The following is a 15812-nucleotide window of genomic DNA, read 5'->3' as shown; positions in this document are numbered from 1 at the left end:
TTTTTAAAAATACATTGTTTATGTCATAAAATAGATTTTTTAAAAAATTGATTAGTTCATTTGTTACTAACAATTTACTGACAAATTTAAAGTTAAATCGACAGTAGTGCTTCAAAACACCATGAAATTTAATAATTATTATTTTGGTTACACTTCAATAAATGTACAATAAAGTCTTCATATCATAATTTTGATTGGCTTCATAGTTTCTTTAAAAAAATGTAAAGGATCCTATAACGAATTTTGAGTAAAATATAATGCACTGCGACCACAGGAAAATTTTATTTTCATTAAAAAAAACAACATTTTAAAACAGTTACATCCATTTATTAAATTTCGTAGCTTAACATTTCGTACATTACGTTATAATTAGATTTATATTACCATTATTATATTTCTTATAAGAGAAAATTCTGTTTCCGGTAATAAAGTCACAATGTAAACTGGGTATGAATAATAGTGAATAAAGTGTTTCTTTTTTATCTTCATTAAAATTTTCTCGATCGATAGTTTTTTGGTTCATCAAGTATCTCTAGCTGTAATATTTCCGTCTCATATGGGACTTTTCATTTACGTTTATTAAGTAGTTGATGTCGAACACTTTTTTTTTTGTTTAAAAAAAGATGACAATTTTGTCATCAAAACAAAATAATTGACTAGTATCCAGCCAATTCAGCAAATGTTGAATCCATTTCATCAGCCAAAGACTTGTATCTGTCCTTGTTGATTCCAAGCTCATCTGTAAAATAAGAATAAATTCATTGACATTAATTTTTGTTTCTCAATAATGTTGAAATTAGTTTACATTTCAGGTATGTTTTAATGTAATTAAATCAAAATTTTTTACACGGAAAAAAATGAATGATTGGGACATCAATTTATATAGATAAATACAGGATATACTAAATTCATTTAGTGAATCCAACTGTTACATTAATCCATCGAAAATTAACTAATATTGGAGTTAAAAAAACAGCAGTATTTTTTTCCGTGTATAAAATTAATATTTATATTTTAAAATAGAAACTTAAAATTCAATGAACAATATTTGAGGTAAAAATTTTGTGGTACCATGCAGACAAATGGGAATATTCAAAATGTCAAAATTCTCAAAATTTTATGGATAATTTTTAAAATATACTTGGATTAAATAAATGGAAATTCCATTATTTCTATTCCTAATGCAGGAGCTAATTTCTGATTTCGTGCCACTAAATTGATTTAAAAATTCGAGAACATTGGGGGATTTGATAAAATACCTTGAAAGCGACGATCGTCGATGTTTATTATATTTTGTTTTTTACAATTGTGATTGAATAATAAAGAATGTTGAAGCTGAGTATAATGAGTAAAATGTAGTTTTAAAAAAATTAAACGATGTAGAAAATTAGGAATAATTTATTTAATTGAATGTTAAAAAGGAAGTCACATTCTGTTCAAAAATAAGTAAAATAAAATGTCACTCGCTGTGTCGATACCCATTGGTCTGGGTAAATTAGGATAATCCAAGGGTGTCCATGGTCATCCCTAGGACATCCTAAGAATATCCGAATTTTTTTTAAACCAATGGATATCTCTAGAACATCCATAGGATATCCTGAATATCCGGATGCTGTTAGTGTCTATAGTCTCAAAACATTCAGTATTTCTGTATATAATATTTTTTTATTACTAATTTAAATATTTTTTTATGTAAATGAATGATTCTTCGCGTAGCACACAACTTTCCCTTACAATTTTCTCAAAAGTATCAAATTGATACGAAAATGAATCAAATTGATACCAAAAATTTGGATCAATTTATAATTTGAACCACATTGATGGTATCAATTCGTTGCAATTTTATTCTTTAAAGCGAGCTTTGAAGTTAACAGGGATAATAACATCAGAATATTCAGGATATCCTATGGACATCCGAAATTATTATATCCGTTCGATGTTCCAAGGATGTCCTGGAATATCTTGAGTACATCCTAGAGATATTCTAATTTCCGAATGTGACTAGGATACATTTTTGTAAATTCGAGTAATCAATTTGACGTCAATTTGATATCAAATTGATGATCTATTTCTCTTTGGGTTGATTTAATCATTAACTCAAAACGAAGCCGATATGATTCATTGTGACACTTTTTGCCTAAAACTCAAAATGAGTGAAACCAGGATCATTTTTGAATGAATGAATCGCGTACGGGGATCATTTTGAACCCAGGTTTTTCCTTTGTATTTATGTTATTATTATTAAAAAAAATCACTTCTGAACAAATGGTATTGTAAAAAAAATTCTTTAATAATTTCAGTGACGAAATCGTGCACTAACACGGAGAATCACTCAAATATTTATATTCAGATGCTAAATTTTCAAAAAGAATCTTTAAATTACTAATTTGTTTAAAAATTTTAACTTTTAAAAAATTGTAAATATTCTTGTACAAATTTTCTTTCCACCAGATTCTTATATACTTTTAAAAAAGTCGTAATTTGTTTCGTATAAGATTTAAATAGAGTTTTATATAAGTGTGTCTTTATCAAATTTAGTATCCCGTAAGCTCAGCGAATGTCGAATCCAAGTCATCGCAAATAGCTTTGTGTTTCTCCTTCTCACGGAATAAGTCGTCTGCAATGAAAAATTTTTTACAAATAAATTATGCACTTTACATGCGGGGAACAGAACTGAACTACAAGTGGAATTTTTAAACGCTACAAGGATTTCTCTACATTCATTGTGTCCTGTAAAGATATAAAATGAAATTTATTGACTCGCACCCCTGAAATATTGAACACTAAAGAAAAAAATTAAAAATGTAATACATAGTTTTTTTTAAATAAAATCATGCTATATATATGCATGATTTTCTGAAAGTAAATCAATCGAAATCCTGAAAATAAGAAACAGAAGGATTCACTTAAAAGCGAATCAATGTACCATCAATAGAAAAAAAGTGGTCCAGTCTGGAAAAACACCGAAATTGGCGTTTCTAATAAAATTTGATTTTTAAAGTATGTATACATTACTTTTAATTACTACAAAGCAATTTATTGGAAAATTGTATTAATATCAATATTTATAATTTATAAAATATCATAAGAATGATAATTGTTATCATATAATTAATAAGTAGTACTTGGAAAAAGTGAAACAGCATTCGTTGAAAAGTATTAAAAATTGCAGATTTCAACGTTTGAAAAAACATTGAAAATCTCAAAAACAGACATTTTTATTGTGATATTCTTGTTCCCTGATGTCCAAAATATAGAATGATTGTTTTGTAGTAATTAAAAGTAGTGTACACACTTTAAAAATCAAGTTTGATTAGGAACGCTATTTTGATGTTTTTTTGCTAGCCTGGGCCGCAGTGCGTCGAACGCGATTGGAACGCCTTGACAGTGAAGTGGTTAATTAATAAATTTAGTCTGATGAGGTCAAACAAGCCCTAGCCGACGAAACGTTGTATTACAACGAAAAAATCATGAATTTTATTTAACTTACCTTCTCAAGATTTATGTTTTAAAATTCTACATGCGCATTAATGCCAATCATTAAATAATATTTAAATTTAAAAAAAATTATTCATTCTGTTCTAATATCATACATACTTGGAATATTTATACCTGTCGAAGAAGATTTGTTTTGCTATTTACTATCACAAGGACTCAAACGCAAGACGCCGTTAAGCAACAATATCAATTACGTTAATCTTATTATTTTAAAAAGAAAAATTAATTAATCTTTGTCAAATTAATTTATCAAGGATAAATTTACCAGGATGCGTTTCCCTTGCGGAAACTTCCTGCTATCTTGGAGAGATACATCGACCTCCACGTCCGAACGAACAACGTTCACGTGCCCTTGGATATCATAGACTTCGCATTAATGCTTCGGCAATGCTATAACGTCTATGTAACTAACGGAGGCGGTTCAGGGCCCATCTTGACCAGATGGTAGTACCCTGTTATGGCCCGATAGTCTCTTGATACGGGACAAACATCAAGTATGAACGATTGTAAAAACATGGAAGAGTACATGCGGACTAATGCTTCGGTTAAATCCCTCATTGGTTCCGATCGGCAAGTGCCTGAAAGTGAGAATGGTGACCAGTGGCCTAAGGATGCAGGAGGACAACAACGCTTTGGTGGTACCAAGGATTGTCTTGGACAGAGTAGATAGACGAGGAAGTACGAGCAGTGTATAAGTCATATTGTGTAATAAGCAGTGTAATAAGTCAAGCCAGCTGTATTTCTGTCTTCAGTAATGCTTCTGCGATTGACATTGCTAGCTGTTATGAAGATCGAGATGAATGCATTAAGCTGCGGAAGGAATAGGCAGCGAGCATTCTGAAAATGGAAGAAGAGGTCAGCAAGATGCTGAAGTCCTGTAAAGTCCATAAAAATGTCAATATGACAATCAAGGATGGACTCAAAAGCTTAATATCGCTTATACAGGTTGTCAAGGAGAAGCACGCAGCAGCGCCCAAAGAAGATGAGAAGTTCTACCAGGGATAACCTTGGTCGGAAGAAGCACGACAAGACGTGACTGTTTTAACGCAGCAAATGCTAAAAAACGTTGTCTTGGAGAGGCATAAGCGAAAGAGAAATGGACTGAAGGCAAGGGTACCAAAACGCGCCAAAGCCGAATTCAATCAAGAAAGGAAGACAGTCACAACAACGAACGACAATAATCGTCAAAGTGGTTGAAAGAACTACATTCGCCAAAGTGCTAAAGAAAGTTCGTGAAGATTCTGACCTGGAGGCCAGTCAGACAAGGGTTGTGGAAGCTTTACCCATTAAAAAGGGAGACCTCTTTATTAAAATTGGAGTGACTTCAAATAAGGCGTCTTTACAAATGTAATTGTAGCTTTAAGCAAGTTGCAAATGGCGAGGAGTAAAGCTCGCTGTCGTGGTCACCAGCCAAGAAGACGCTGACAACCTGGAGAAAAATAGGCACGTTAAAATTGGTTTCGTGTCCTGCAATGTCAGAAGAGGAGTTATGTTCACAAGGTGCCATAGGTGCCTTGAATATACGACCATATAGGTCGAAACTGTCAAGCAGTAGATAAGTCGGCTGTGTGCTTCAAGTACGAAGAAGCCGGTCATAAGGAAGCAGATTGTAAGAAGAGCCCAAGCTGCTTCTTATGTAAAGAAAAGTGCGGCGACATAGTTGACGTCAACCATGTCGCAGGCAGCGGTGGATGCGGGGTCTTCAGGTCGGCCTTTGTGGAGGCCAAAAAGACTCTCGCTAGAACGAGAAATAAATAGGCCAGAACAAGAGCGGCACAGAAGGGTTGCGCGAGCAACAAAATGGGACCTTCATCTCACGAAGTTTGAAGCCAATAGGTAGTTCCGTGGGTTGAAGAATAGTCCAGATTAAGACGGGAGTGGATTTTAGTGGGTCGACCAGAACAAGAGCAACCATCCCCACATAACTTGGGATTCTTTATCCAGGAATCTCTTAATTCACAGATTTTCCACTTCCTGTTCTACATCCTGTTTCTATTCATCTTCTAGTAATATTGTATTTTCTTAATAATTAATTTGTTAAAAATTGTCAAATTTATAAATAAATACTGCCGAACAAAATCACAATGAACATTTAAAAACTGGTGGTATTTTAAATAGCCTTGAGTGCGAAAACCAGTACCCAATAATGGCCCATCACTGGCAAAGTAGGCATCGAGTTTTGTCAGATATTATTGTGCCGACTCTTGTGGTGTTAATTTGCGGTTGGACGTCGGCAGACACTAATAGCCTAATATTGGTTGCCATTACTTACCCAGTATTGGCAAAATACAAAAAATAATAGAAATAATTACATTTCGTAATACTGTTAAAATATCAATTCAAAAATTAATTTGAACATACATCAATCAGAATGTTAAATAACAACTCTGTTATAAAACATTTCTGGTATACGAGAATCCTATGTCAATTCAGGTTGTAGATATGATGATTCTGTTGAGTGTTAAGTTAGTTATGGAGCATTTAGACTTCTGCAGCCTGCCTGCAGGTTATCATGGTAACGTGCAGGAATAAGAGAGTCAGTGAACTCGCTAAGAACGCGGACATTTTGGTAATGTTTAATAAAATTAGTAAAATTCAAAAATTTACAAAAAAAAAAATTTAAGTAAATTTTACTTTTTTGAAAAATTAATTTAGATATTCTTATTTTTAAATTAAATAACTGACCTTCGAGCCTATCGACTTCTTTCTGGAGTTTCTTAACAGTCTTCTCAGCAAATTCAGCACGGGCCTCAGCTTCTTTTAGTTTGACAGTCAATGTTTTTAGTTGTCTTTTGAATTCCTCAACTCTTTGGTTTGCCTGAAAAAGACAGTTTATTAATAACAAGCTAACAATACTACATATTTAACATCTGAGATATTAAACCATAACATCTTTTCTTAATATCTAGTATATTAAGATTTTTAATATCTACTTTTCTCCATGTACTGAATCTAATTAGGAAATACTATATTGTTTTCCTTTTTTAAATTTATTTTTGAGGTACACTACTTACTTTCTCTTCAGAAACTTCCAAAGATTTCAAACTGTTTCCGACAACTTTGAGTTCCTCCTCGAGCTCCATGATTTTTCTACAAACAAATACAAAATTTAAGTTATGATAAAAATAATTCTATTTATTTTATTTATTTTTGATAACATCATCTCTGTTCCTTTCATATATTTATTTCTCTTACAGATTTTTTTAATTTACAAAAAGCTATTTGAAAAAATTATTTATATTTTTACTTGTTTAAGTGAGTTTTACGAAATAAAAAAATATTTTAATAAATAAAGTAGAATCATTAATTTGAATAAATATTCAGTAGGGAAGTTAAATTTTGTAAATACTAAAGAAGAATAAACAAAATTTTGTAAAGTATAAAATATATAAAGAATAGATAAAAAGGGAGAGTAATAAGAATGGTTTAATTAATAATTAAATGTAGAACTTACGCCTCTCCAGATTTGACACGGTCTTCCGCGACTTCCAGTTCATCTTCAACGAAGGCTAATTTACGAGCAACTTCATCAGATTTTCCGTCGGCATCTTCAGCGAGAAGACGAGCTTCTTTTAATTGATTCGTCAATTGGTCCATCCTCTCCTCATCTTGTTGAGCACGATTTTCCAATACTTTGCACATACTATAAATTCAAAATCTTTTGTTATTACATTTGATAATTTTTTTAATTTATGTTTAAAAATAAAAAAAGTAAGTAATTAAAAAAATTAATTAATTAAAAGTGTCGGTATATTTGAACTTAAAGTACTACGCGAATCAAACTGTTTATATAGATTATAGATATCACATGTTACTTCTGTGTAAAACTAATCGCCAGTTGATTGCTACGCTTTGTACAATACAGAAGTCATTTGACTATAATTTGCTTTCTTCTAATAAAATCTCTTTATTGTATATTTGCTGGGTGTTCATATTTATTTCAATTATATCGACAATAAAAAAACGAAGGGTGGTCAATTCCAATTTTTCGTGTACCAAAAATGTATTCCCAAATGAATACATAAGAATATCTGGGAATACTTAAGAAAACTTATGAATACTAAATACACTATTGAATTAAAAACTGAAATTTTTGTATTCATTTTATGAACACTTTGCTTCCTTATGAAACTTATCCAAAGTACATGGCGGTAGGGTATTTCGGTCAAAAGTACATGATGCTCTTTGTGGTGGTGTGTTTTTTAGTATCTTTGAGAATCAACCTTCCTAAAAGGGCAATTCTTCCGCAAATGAACAGCTGCGATTTTGGATCAAGTTATTCTTGACTTAGGAGATGCTAAGTAATCGCATGATTAGAGCTGAAGAGGCATCGTAGATTAACTTTTTTGTTCTTCCAGCCACCTGTGGCGCGGTAATTGCTAAAAAGGGTCCAGCGATGGACTTGAACTTGATGAAATGAAAACAAATGCAATCAGCAAAATGCCAGCTCCGAAATAAAAAAAAGAATTGTCATAAGGAAACTCAAGCTAAAGATAAAAATTCAAACAAACAACAACTTCTCCAGCGATGCTGACATAATTCCTATGGATTCAAATCTACCAACTACAAATGATGTCATACCACCAACCAACAATTCATTGAGTACAACAGCAACAGAAGATATAAAATAATGTCCCTAAAGTTAGTGTCGACGCTTAGCATCGAAAACTAGTGTTTGTGGTTTCTAGAGATGAAAATGTTTCTAATTTCACTTTTTTCATTCAGGAGAGTTAAAGATAGTAAAAAAATGTTCAGGTCGCTTATTGCTTCCTCGAGGGAAAGCTTTTTAACATGAAACCTTGAGAATATTTGATTCTTTGAATATTGGAGTTGACCACCTTTCGATAAAAAGTAATTCGCTAAAAAAATATAAATACCGGCTGGATTCATCAGCAGCTTGAGATGCTTCGGTAAGTTTGGCAGATGCGGTGTTGAGACGTTCCTCAGATCTTTCTAAATCTTCTTCGATTAATTGAACTTTTCTGTTAAGAGCCGCGACTTCAGATTCAGCCTAAACAATATAGTAAACAATTGTCATTTAAAATAATAAGAAAATGAAAGAAGTGAATTATGAAAATACGATGAAGAAAAATTGATTTACATTTGTGAGGGATTTTTCGCGCTCCTCAAGATCCTTGTTAGCTTGTTCCAGGTTTTGTTTATTGGCGACAAGATCGGCTTCAACTTGGGTTAATTTCTTCTGCAAATCGTTGACCTCCTCGAGGACCTTATCCGCTCTCATATTCGCCTCCTTTGCCTGACCCTCGCAGGTGTCCGCTTTATCCTGCGCATTGTCCTTCTCAAGCTTCATCGCTTGCATCTTCTTTTTAATCGCGTCCATGGTGGTGTCTGTTTTTTGTCGACTTCACTCACGAAAATAAGAAGTCCGCTAAAACACAAAATTCTAATTAGAAAAATGAAAATAAATTTCTTTTATTTCCCCTTATTTATACATTTTATTTTAAAGATTCAAAAATTTCTCTTTAATCAAAAAGAAAACTTTAATCAAAAAAGAAAAATTTATATGATATAAATTTTAAATATAATATACTACATTTATAGTATATAATTATATATATATAGCCCGTTTATATACTAAATAAATAAATAAATAATTAAAAATTGTGTATTATCGAAAATTTACTTTTTATTTTTTGTTAATTTATAAACTATTTGATTAGAATTATTTTGACTGAAAAAATTTGTCTGTAGTTCGTCAATCATTATTTTCATCGTTGAAAGACAAAAATTTAAACGAGACCAATCCAGCGTCCAGAAATAAAACAAGGTGAGCGCGCTTCGAATTTAGAAATATAAGTGAGAGAAGTAACATTATACATATTCATATTATTTTCATGTAGGAAACGATTTTCATTTTGGTTTAATCGATTTTGGAATTGTTTCAAGAGTTTTTTAATTGTAATAGTATTTAGTACATCATCGAGAAATGCATATTTTGATTATAGTGTATTTGACAATTAAATATAAGAATCACAAATTAATGATATTTACGAGAAGAATTATTGTCAGCGTCAACACACTTAAAAAGAATTTTAATTTAAACATTCCACATTTAAAAAATGTGAAATAAAATTTCCCTTGTATAATTTTATTAATTTTTTTATTTTAAACTTTATTGGTTTCTAATAGGATGCTTTGTTTTAGTGAAAATTTTCACTTGTTATTTTTTGATTGGTTTTGCCCTTATTGACCTCAGGAACTCAAGAATGTTTCAAAAATTTTGAAAAACATAATTTATCATTATTTTTGGTTTGATAGAAATTTTAATGGGTTTTTAGAATTATTGCACTGAGAGCTAGCCTTTATGGTCTGCAGCAGACTTTTGATAGGCTGCTGCTGACTATTCTGTTGATAAGCGTAACTAATAATTAGAAAATTTTTTAAAAACAAATATTAATAATTATAAATTATCAAGAAAATCAACAAACACATGCAATATTTTTATATTTGAATAAACAATATTTCAATGATTCCTTGTAAATAAAATCAGACTTCTGTCTGTACTTTTCTTAAAACTTCAAAATTCTAGCGTGAACATCAAAGATTCCAAAAATAAAGTTCATAAAAAGTTTAATGTATGTATGTTAAGTATGTTTGATTAAAAAGTAATAACTTGAATGAAAGTTATTATTATTATTAAAAATTTAATTTAGGAATTACAATTAGATTAAGAATATTTAATTTTTTTATAGCAACACTAAAGATGATCAGCGTCGATCTGATCGAAAAGCTTTTGTGACAATAATTATTATTAAAAAATTCGAAAAATGCATATTTTTAATTTTTAGCAGATTTAAGCGACATATCTGCAGTTAATTTTTGAGATAAATACAATCCATTTTCATAATATAATACAAAAATAAATAATAAATTCGAATTTATAAGCCAAAACCATGTTTTCATTTTTATCAATTTTTTAACTTTATTTTTCGTTTATATGTTGTTTAAGGTATTTGTCGCATATTTAAATAAACTTGACCATCTCTAAGTCTCAAAAAATTTAAATCAAAGATTCTATATTTTACATGTATGGAATAGGAAGACCCTGTCCGGGTTTTTAACACTTTTTAATAAAAAAACCAAAGAACATGTTTATATATTTTATTTTTCTCCAATTTTTTTTAATGAAAAGCTATTTTTATATTTTTTACAATAAATATAATATACAAACTTCACTTAACAATATAATTACAATAAGATCTGAGCTTAATTTCAAAAACACTTTTTAGTTGTATAATTTTAAAGTTAAAAATTTACGAACCTAACTATTGTAATAATTTCTAAATTATTTCATATTTCTTGACGAAGGATTAAATTAACAATAGGCTCAAAAAGAGAAGTTGATTTCAATTAAAAATTGCCAACAGGTGTCATTTAGACATTCGACCTCTTGTTCTTTAAAACATTGATCAGGAATTTGTAGGAGAACTTAAAACGCGCAAAGAATCAAAGCGAAGAATCTCATTGACTTTGGCAGGAGTCCATTCATGCAATTTGATTTTCCCACAGAAAGATGGGACTTAAATGTATTATTTTTTTCTATAAATCGAATAGAAATATAGAAACGAAAAAAAACTTTCTTTTCTTATTAATTTCTAATTTTTTTAATTTTTTGGGGAGAATATGGGAAAATATTTTCCAACCTCTCTCACTCTCTTGATCGTCATATTCGGAGCCTTCAGCATTTCGAAGTAGCGCCCGTAGAGAGCTGATATCTACGGAAATAGAAACTACTGCCAGAATTCTATTAATATAGACGGAGAAAAGGTGGTGGCTGACTAAAATATTGGAAAGAACGGGTCGAGATGAAGCGAGTGTACGAGTCTCAGGCAACTCCTTAAGAACGAGCTTTACTTGGCCGCCAACGTAGACCCGACATCTGATCTTAACTGCCCGAAATTATTTATAGAATTTTACGAAACTTTGCGAAACAAGCGCCGCCCAAAATCGAAATTTTTTAAATAACTTTTTCTTATAAATCTTAGGTAGGGTTATATTTTCTTGTTTTCTTTTTCGTCCATTTTTCCCCATATAATCGAAAATTCCTTCATAAATTTAGACATATGAAATTCCTCAGAAGTGGGAGATCTTACTCTTATGACAAAACAATTAAGATTCCATAAATCCACACGCTGAAAAACTTTTTCATTGAACAACTTATTTCTAAGCATTGGGATCACTTGTTTTTATTTATTCAAAAATCTCTTAAAAATAGAATTTTTTAATTTCATTGATCAACGAAGAGCAAAATTAACAGAATTTGGTTGTTTGAGAAACTTTTGAATTTTGTACATAAAACACTTCATTTAAAGCAACTTTAATTTTTTTAATTTATTTTGAGAAAGAAATGTCAGAGAATTCAATAAATTTCCTTTATAGTAACCCTCTTCGTGTTGACACAACATTCTATCAAAATCAAAAATATTTTTTTATAAAATATAGTCGAATAAAATTATATTTGCACTAAAAGAAATGAATGGTTGTAACTACTCTTCAGGTAGTAAAAAGGTTGCATAAAATAGGTAGATTAACAAACAAAATGGTTAAATCAACTAATAAATTTTAGTTTAATAATAATGATTGTAACCTCAACCAATAAATTAGCAGCATCATATTTTATTTTATATTTAACATAATTAAAAAGTATAGAAAAAATAAATTCCAAAAGAAATATTCTTTCTCATTGTTTGAGTAAAAATTGCATAAGAGTTTAAAATTTCTTCAAGTTGCATGCAATGTTTAGTCAATATTTGCCTCAAATGTAGTTTGAGTAAGTACAACCTTTGTAGGAACAAAGGTTATTGCAATCAAGTTAATTTCAACTTTTTAGAAAACTTTTGATGCTGTTTGGAACTTTACAAGAAAAATATCACAAATAATGATGTCATTATTTATTATGTGCTAATAAATAAATATTTATTGCAAAAAATGCCAATGAGTGAATATTGAAAAATGTATAAAATCTGTACAAAATGATAAATTATTATTTTATTTAAATTCTATAAATTATAAAATTATTAAAATTCTTTAAATTGAAAATAAGTATCCGTCTTTTTTAAATTAAACTCATACAATGTTTGAAAATTAAAAATATTTAAAAATATCAACTTCTTCAAAATGAAAATATTCAATTATTTTTTAAATTATAAATTAATATTGAATAATTCTCAAAATAAAAGAAAAAAGTTAACGAAAGTTGGAAAATTTATCAATTTATTTAGTGATCCATTAGGAAAGATAATATGATGTATGTCCACGTTCTAAATATTTTCTACCCTCTCCCACTCTCTTGTCTTTAAATTCCAACCCACCATTTTGAACTTTAGTTTCATAAATTTTATCGCATCACTTTTAAAAATAATGTCACAGTGGAGTGATATTATTATGTCTGTTTTGATTTCTTAAAAAATAAAATACTCAGCTTGGCTTGAGTGTAAAGACTGAAAATAGATTTTAGCATATTATCTCTTATGAAAGTTCAGAAAGTGGAATGATGTTTCTACATAGAAAAAACATTTTTGTATCTTCTATAAACAATTAACTTATTTTCATTAAACAACCCTAACTTAAACGCTGACTAATGCAATAATTTTTTTAAAAAAGTTGTTTTTTTGAAATTTAAAAAAAACACATCACTAACATGCGAAACACACATATTATTATTATTGTTACACACTAAAATCAATTTTTTTTATTTTTGAGTAAAATTTTGTATTTAATTTTCATGTCATTTAAATTAATTTCAAATCGTGCAGCAGTTAAAAGGGAAGTTATATATTTTAGCACAAAATTTAAAAGACTGCACTAAATAGTTGAAAAATTTCAAAAAATACAAATATGAAAAATTTTGAAATTACCAAAGAAAAATAAAGCAAGGCTTGAAATCTTTTTAAAAATTGCAGACCTATTCAGAATAAATAAAAATAGTATTCTTTTGTAACCTAGTTTTTATCAGTAAAAAGTATAATTCAAAAATTCAAATCTAATCCTTATAAATCTTATAGATCCCTTTCAGGGTATTATTAAATTTTAGTCAAAAAATTAAATTGTTAGTCAAAATTTTGGCAGAGTTTTTTGATTATGATTAATAATTGTTTTGGAATTTTAGTTACTTAAAACTGCATTAAAATGTAACAAAATTTACAATTTTCATTATCTTGAAAAAATAAAAAAATTATTTAAAATTTTACTTACACTAAATTTAAAATATTTATAATAAGTTAATTTATTTAAGTAAATTCATAATTTTTTCTATTTTTAATTCCTTAAAGTCTTATCTAAAAATATTAAAAACAATAAATTTTCTTTAAAACTTTAAATAATTACCAAAAAACTGAAAAACTCTGACATATGTTCAGTTGAAAAAAAAAAATTTATCTTGTAACACCTGCTAGAAAAGCTTCATTTTTCTTCAATAAAAATGCAGCACAAAAATTAAATTTCTACATACTTAAAATTAAAAGTATGCAGATACACTGTAAACATCATTAAATTACATTTATTTATTAAAACAGTATAAAAATAATGCTTTTGATAAACAAGTGTTACCCGAAGCATTGTGTGTACCAACCACATAAGGAAACAAGAATTTTCCGACGAGTTTGATTGCAGCTCTCGCTTGACTCAAGTAGTAACTTATAAACTCATCGGAAAACAAATGTCCTCCTTTCTGCTCTTGGTGTAAAATGCACTATTTTCAAAACTTAATTACGTTATTTACGTTCGTTATTTTTGTTAATGCTACTTACGACATCGCGTTACTTCTACAAGCCCAAAAGCGTAAGCGTGAAGCGTTGAATGTTATTTTTTTGCAGTGACAAGCGGTAAATTTTTTTTTCAAAAATCCTGATTCTCTGAAGTTTGAGGCTTATTTGAAAAGAAAGTAGCTCCAGGATTTTCTGTAAGAAATGGAAGAATATCACCAGAACAATGTTTTTTCTCTTGTGTACTTTTAAAAAATCCAATCAAAGTCGAGTCCTTAACAATTTTTTTTCACACTTTGCGGATGTAAATTACTTCACTTTAAAAAAAAAGAAAAATTCATTTTTCAAAATCACTTTGAAGAAATTTAATCCACTTTAAATTGATCAATTTCCTAGAATTGAAAATTTAAAAAATACTTTTCGTTTAACTTGTAAAATATTTTTTCTACAAATTAGAAAAAAGAATACACGAGGTTTCACTAAAAAGACGAAAAAAAATCACGTTTTTCCATGACACTTACCTAACCCGAGCGATAAGAGAGACGCGCGTCGAGTGTCGTCTCGATCCTCCTCAACGACGGACGTCGCAGATGACGCGGGTGGGGAACCCAAAAATGGCGAGCCTTCAGCAATCGCGCATTTCGGCCTCATCTTCAAGCGCGTGGTTCAAGTTTATTTGTACATGTTTAGAGAAACTGGTCTCTCATCGCGTCACTCTTTTGAAGGCTTTGTAAAGCTTTTTTATCTTTAAGCTTTTCTATACTTTCTTTCCCCGTGTCCAAAAAAGTGTTCATCCGAGTTTTTTTCGTTTTTTTTGAGAAATCACGAGAGTACAGGAAGTTGTAGGTAGAAAACTCCTCAAGAATCATAAACAATAATTATATTTAGTAATTAAAAATATATGCATTTTTCTTTTTCAAATTTTTAATTCTCGATTGTTACATTTTTATCAGTGTGAAGTTAAAAAATAGAATCATAAAATGATGACATCTGTTACCGAAGTATATCAAGTTACACTTATCAAGGATCGAGAATTTTTGAAAAGAAAACAATTTCAACTAAATTTCTTTGACGAGAGCATCGAAATTGCAAAAGTGGACGTTAATCCGTTAATCATTAATTAACTGTATTATTTTCTTTAACGATTTAACTTTCAAGTTATTTTTAACCCACAGTGTATAGACTGGGTTATTTTAACCCAGACGACTTTTAAAAGTTACCACCATTTTTTAAGAATGAGAAGGCACAGGTCCAGAGCGGTCTGTAATAAAAGTTTGAGATGGCAATTGTTGGTAAATCGTTTGACCGAATGAATCGGTCAATTTCCGTTCGTATAAGACGCATCTAAAATTCGAGCTTGGTGAAATTAACCCAGAGTATTCAAAAGGTCAGAAAACCCATACTTTACCAAAGAAGAAAATTCTCAAAACAAATGTTTACGATGTGATAAGCCCATGTGCAAAGATCTTGTGGCTAAGAGATGCTGAATCTAATTATATAAAATAAACTAGCTGCCGTCAGATATAAATATTTCTTTATGTTTGTGAAAAGTGAAGCATGAATTCTTAAATCCCAAGCAATGTACTTAAA

The 15812-nt window shown here is 29.6% G+C and overlaps 1 protein-coding gene across 1 annotated transcript; it reads right to left on the bottom strand.

Annotated features, from left to right (window-relative positions):
- Nucleotides 1-305: 305 nt before the first annotated feature.
- LOC122507281 (tropomyosin-1) lies at nucleotides 306-14899 on the bottom strand. The gene is made up of 7 exons (XM_043619889.1): nucleotides 14744-14899; nucleotides 8600-8887; nucleotides 8376-8509; nucleotides 6953-7141; nucleotides 6513-6588; nucleotides 6184-6316; nucleotides 306-739 (listed from the first exon to the last, which is right to left on the bottom strand). The coding sequence occupies exons 2-7, from the start codon at nucleotides 8837-8839 to the stop codon at nucleotides 657-659; spliced, it is 855 nt and encodes a 284-aa protein (XP_043475824.1). The 5' UTR covers nucleotides 8840-8887; nucleotides 14744-14899; the 3' UTR covers nucleotides 306-656.
- Nucleotides 14900-15812: the final 913 nt, after the last annotated feature.

Source organism: Leptopilina heterotoma, unplaced genomic scaffold, assembly GCF_015476425.1.
Source record: "Leptopilina heterotoma isolate Lh14 unplaced genomic scaffold, ASM1547642v1 Lhet_46, whole genome shotgun sequence".
NCBI lineage: Eukaryota > Metazoa > Arthropoda > Insecta > Hymenoptera > Figitidae > Leptopilina > Leptopilina heterotoma.
This window is presented reverse-complemented; position numbering and strand designations above follow the sequence as displayed.

Bases quoted from the DNA above. Each gene is read 5' to 3' on its own strand.
- LOC122507281 (XM_043619889.1), bottom strand. From the start codon at position 8,839: ATGGACGCGATTAAAAAGAAGATGCAAGCGATGAAGCTTGAGAAGGAC. The intron at 6,317-6,512 runs GTAAGTAGTGTA...TGTCTTTTTCAG, and splicing joins TGGAAGTTTCTGAAGAGAAA to GCAAACCAAAGAGTTGAGGA. The intron at 740-6,183 runs GTCAGTTATTTA...CTTATTTTACAG, and splicing joins AGAAGTCGATAGGCTCGAAG to ATGAGCTTGGAATCAACAAG.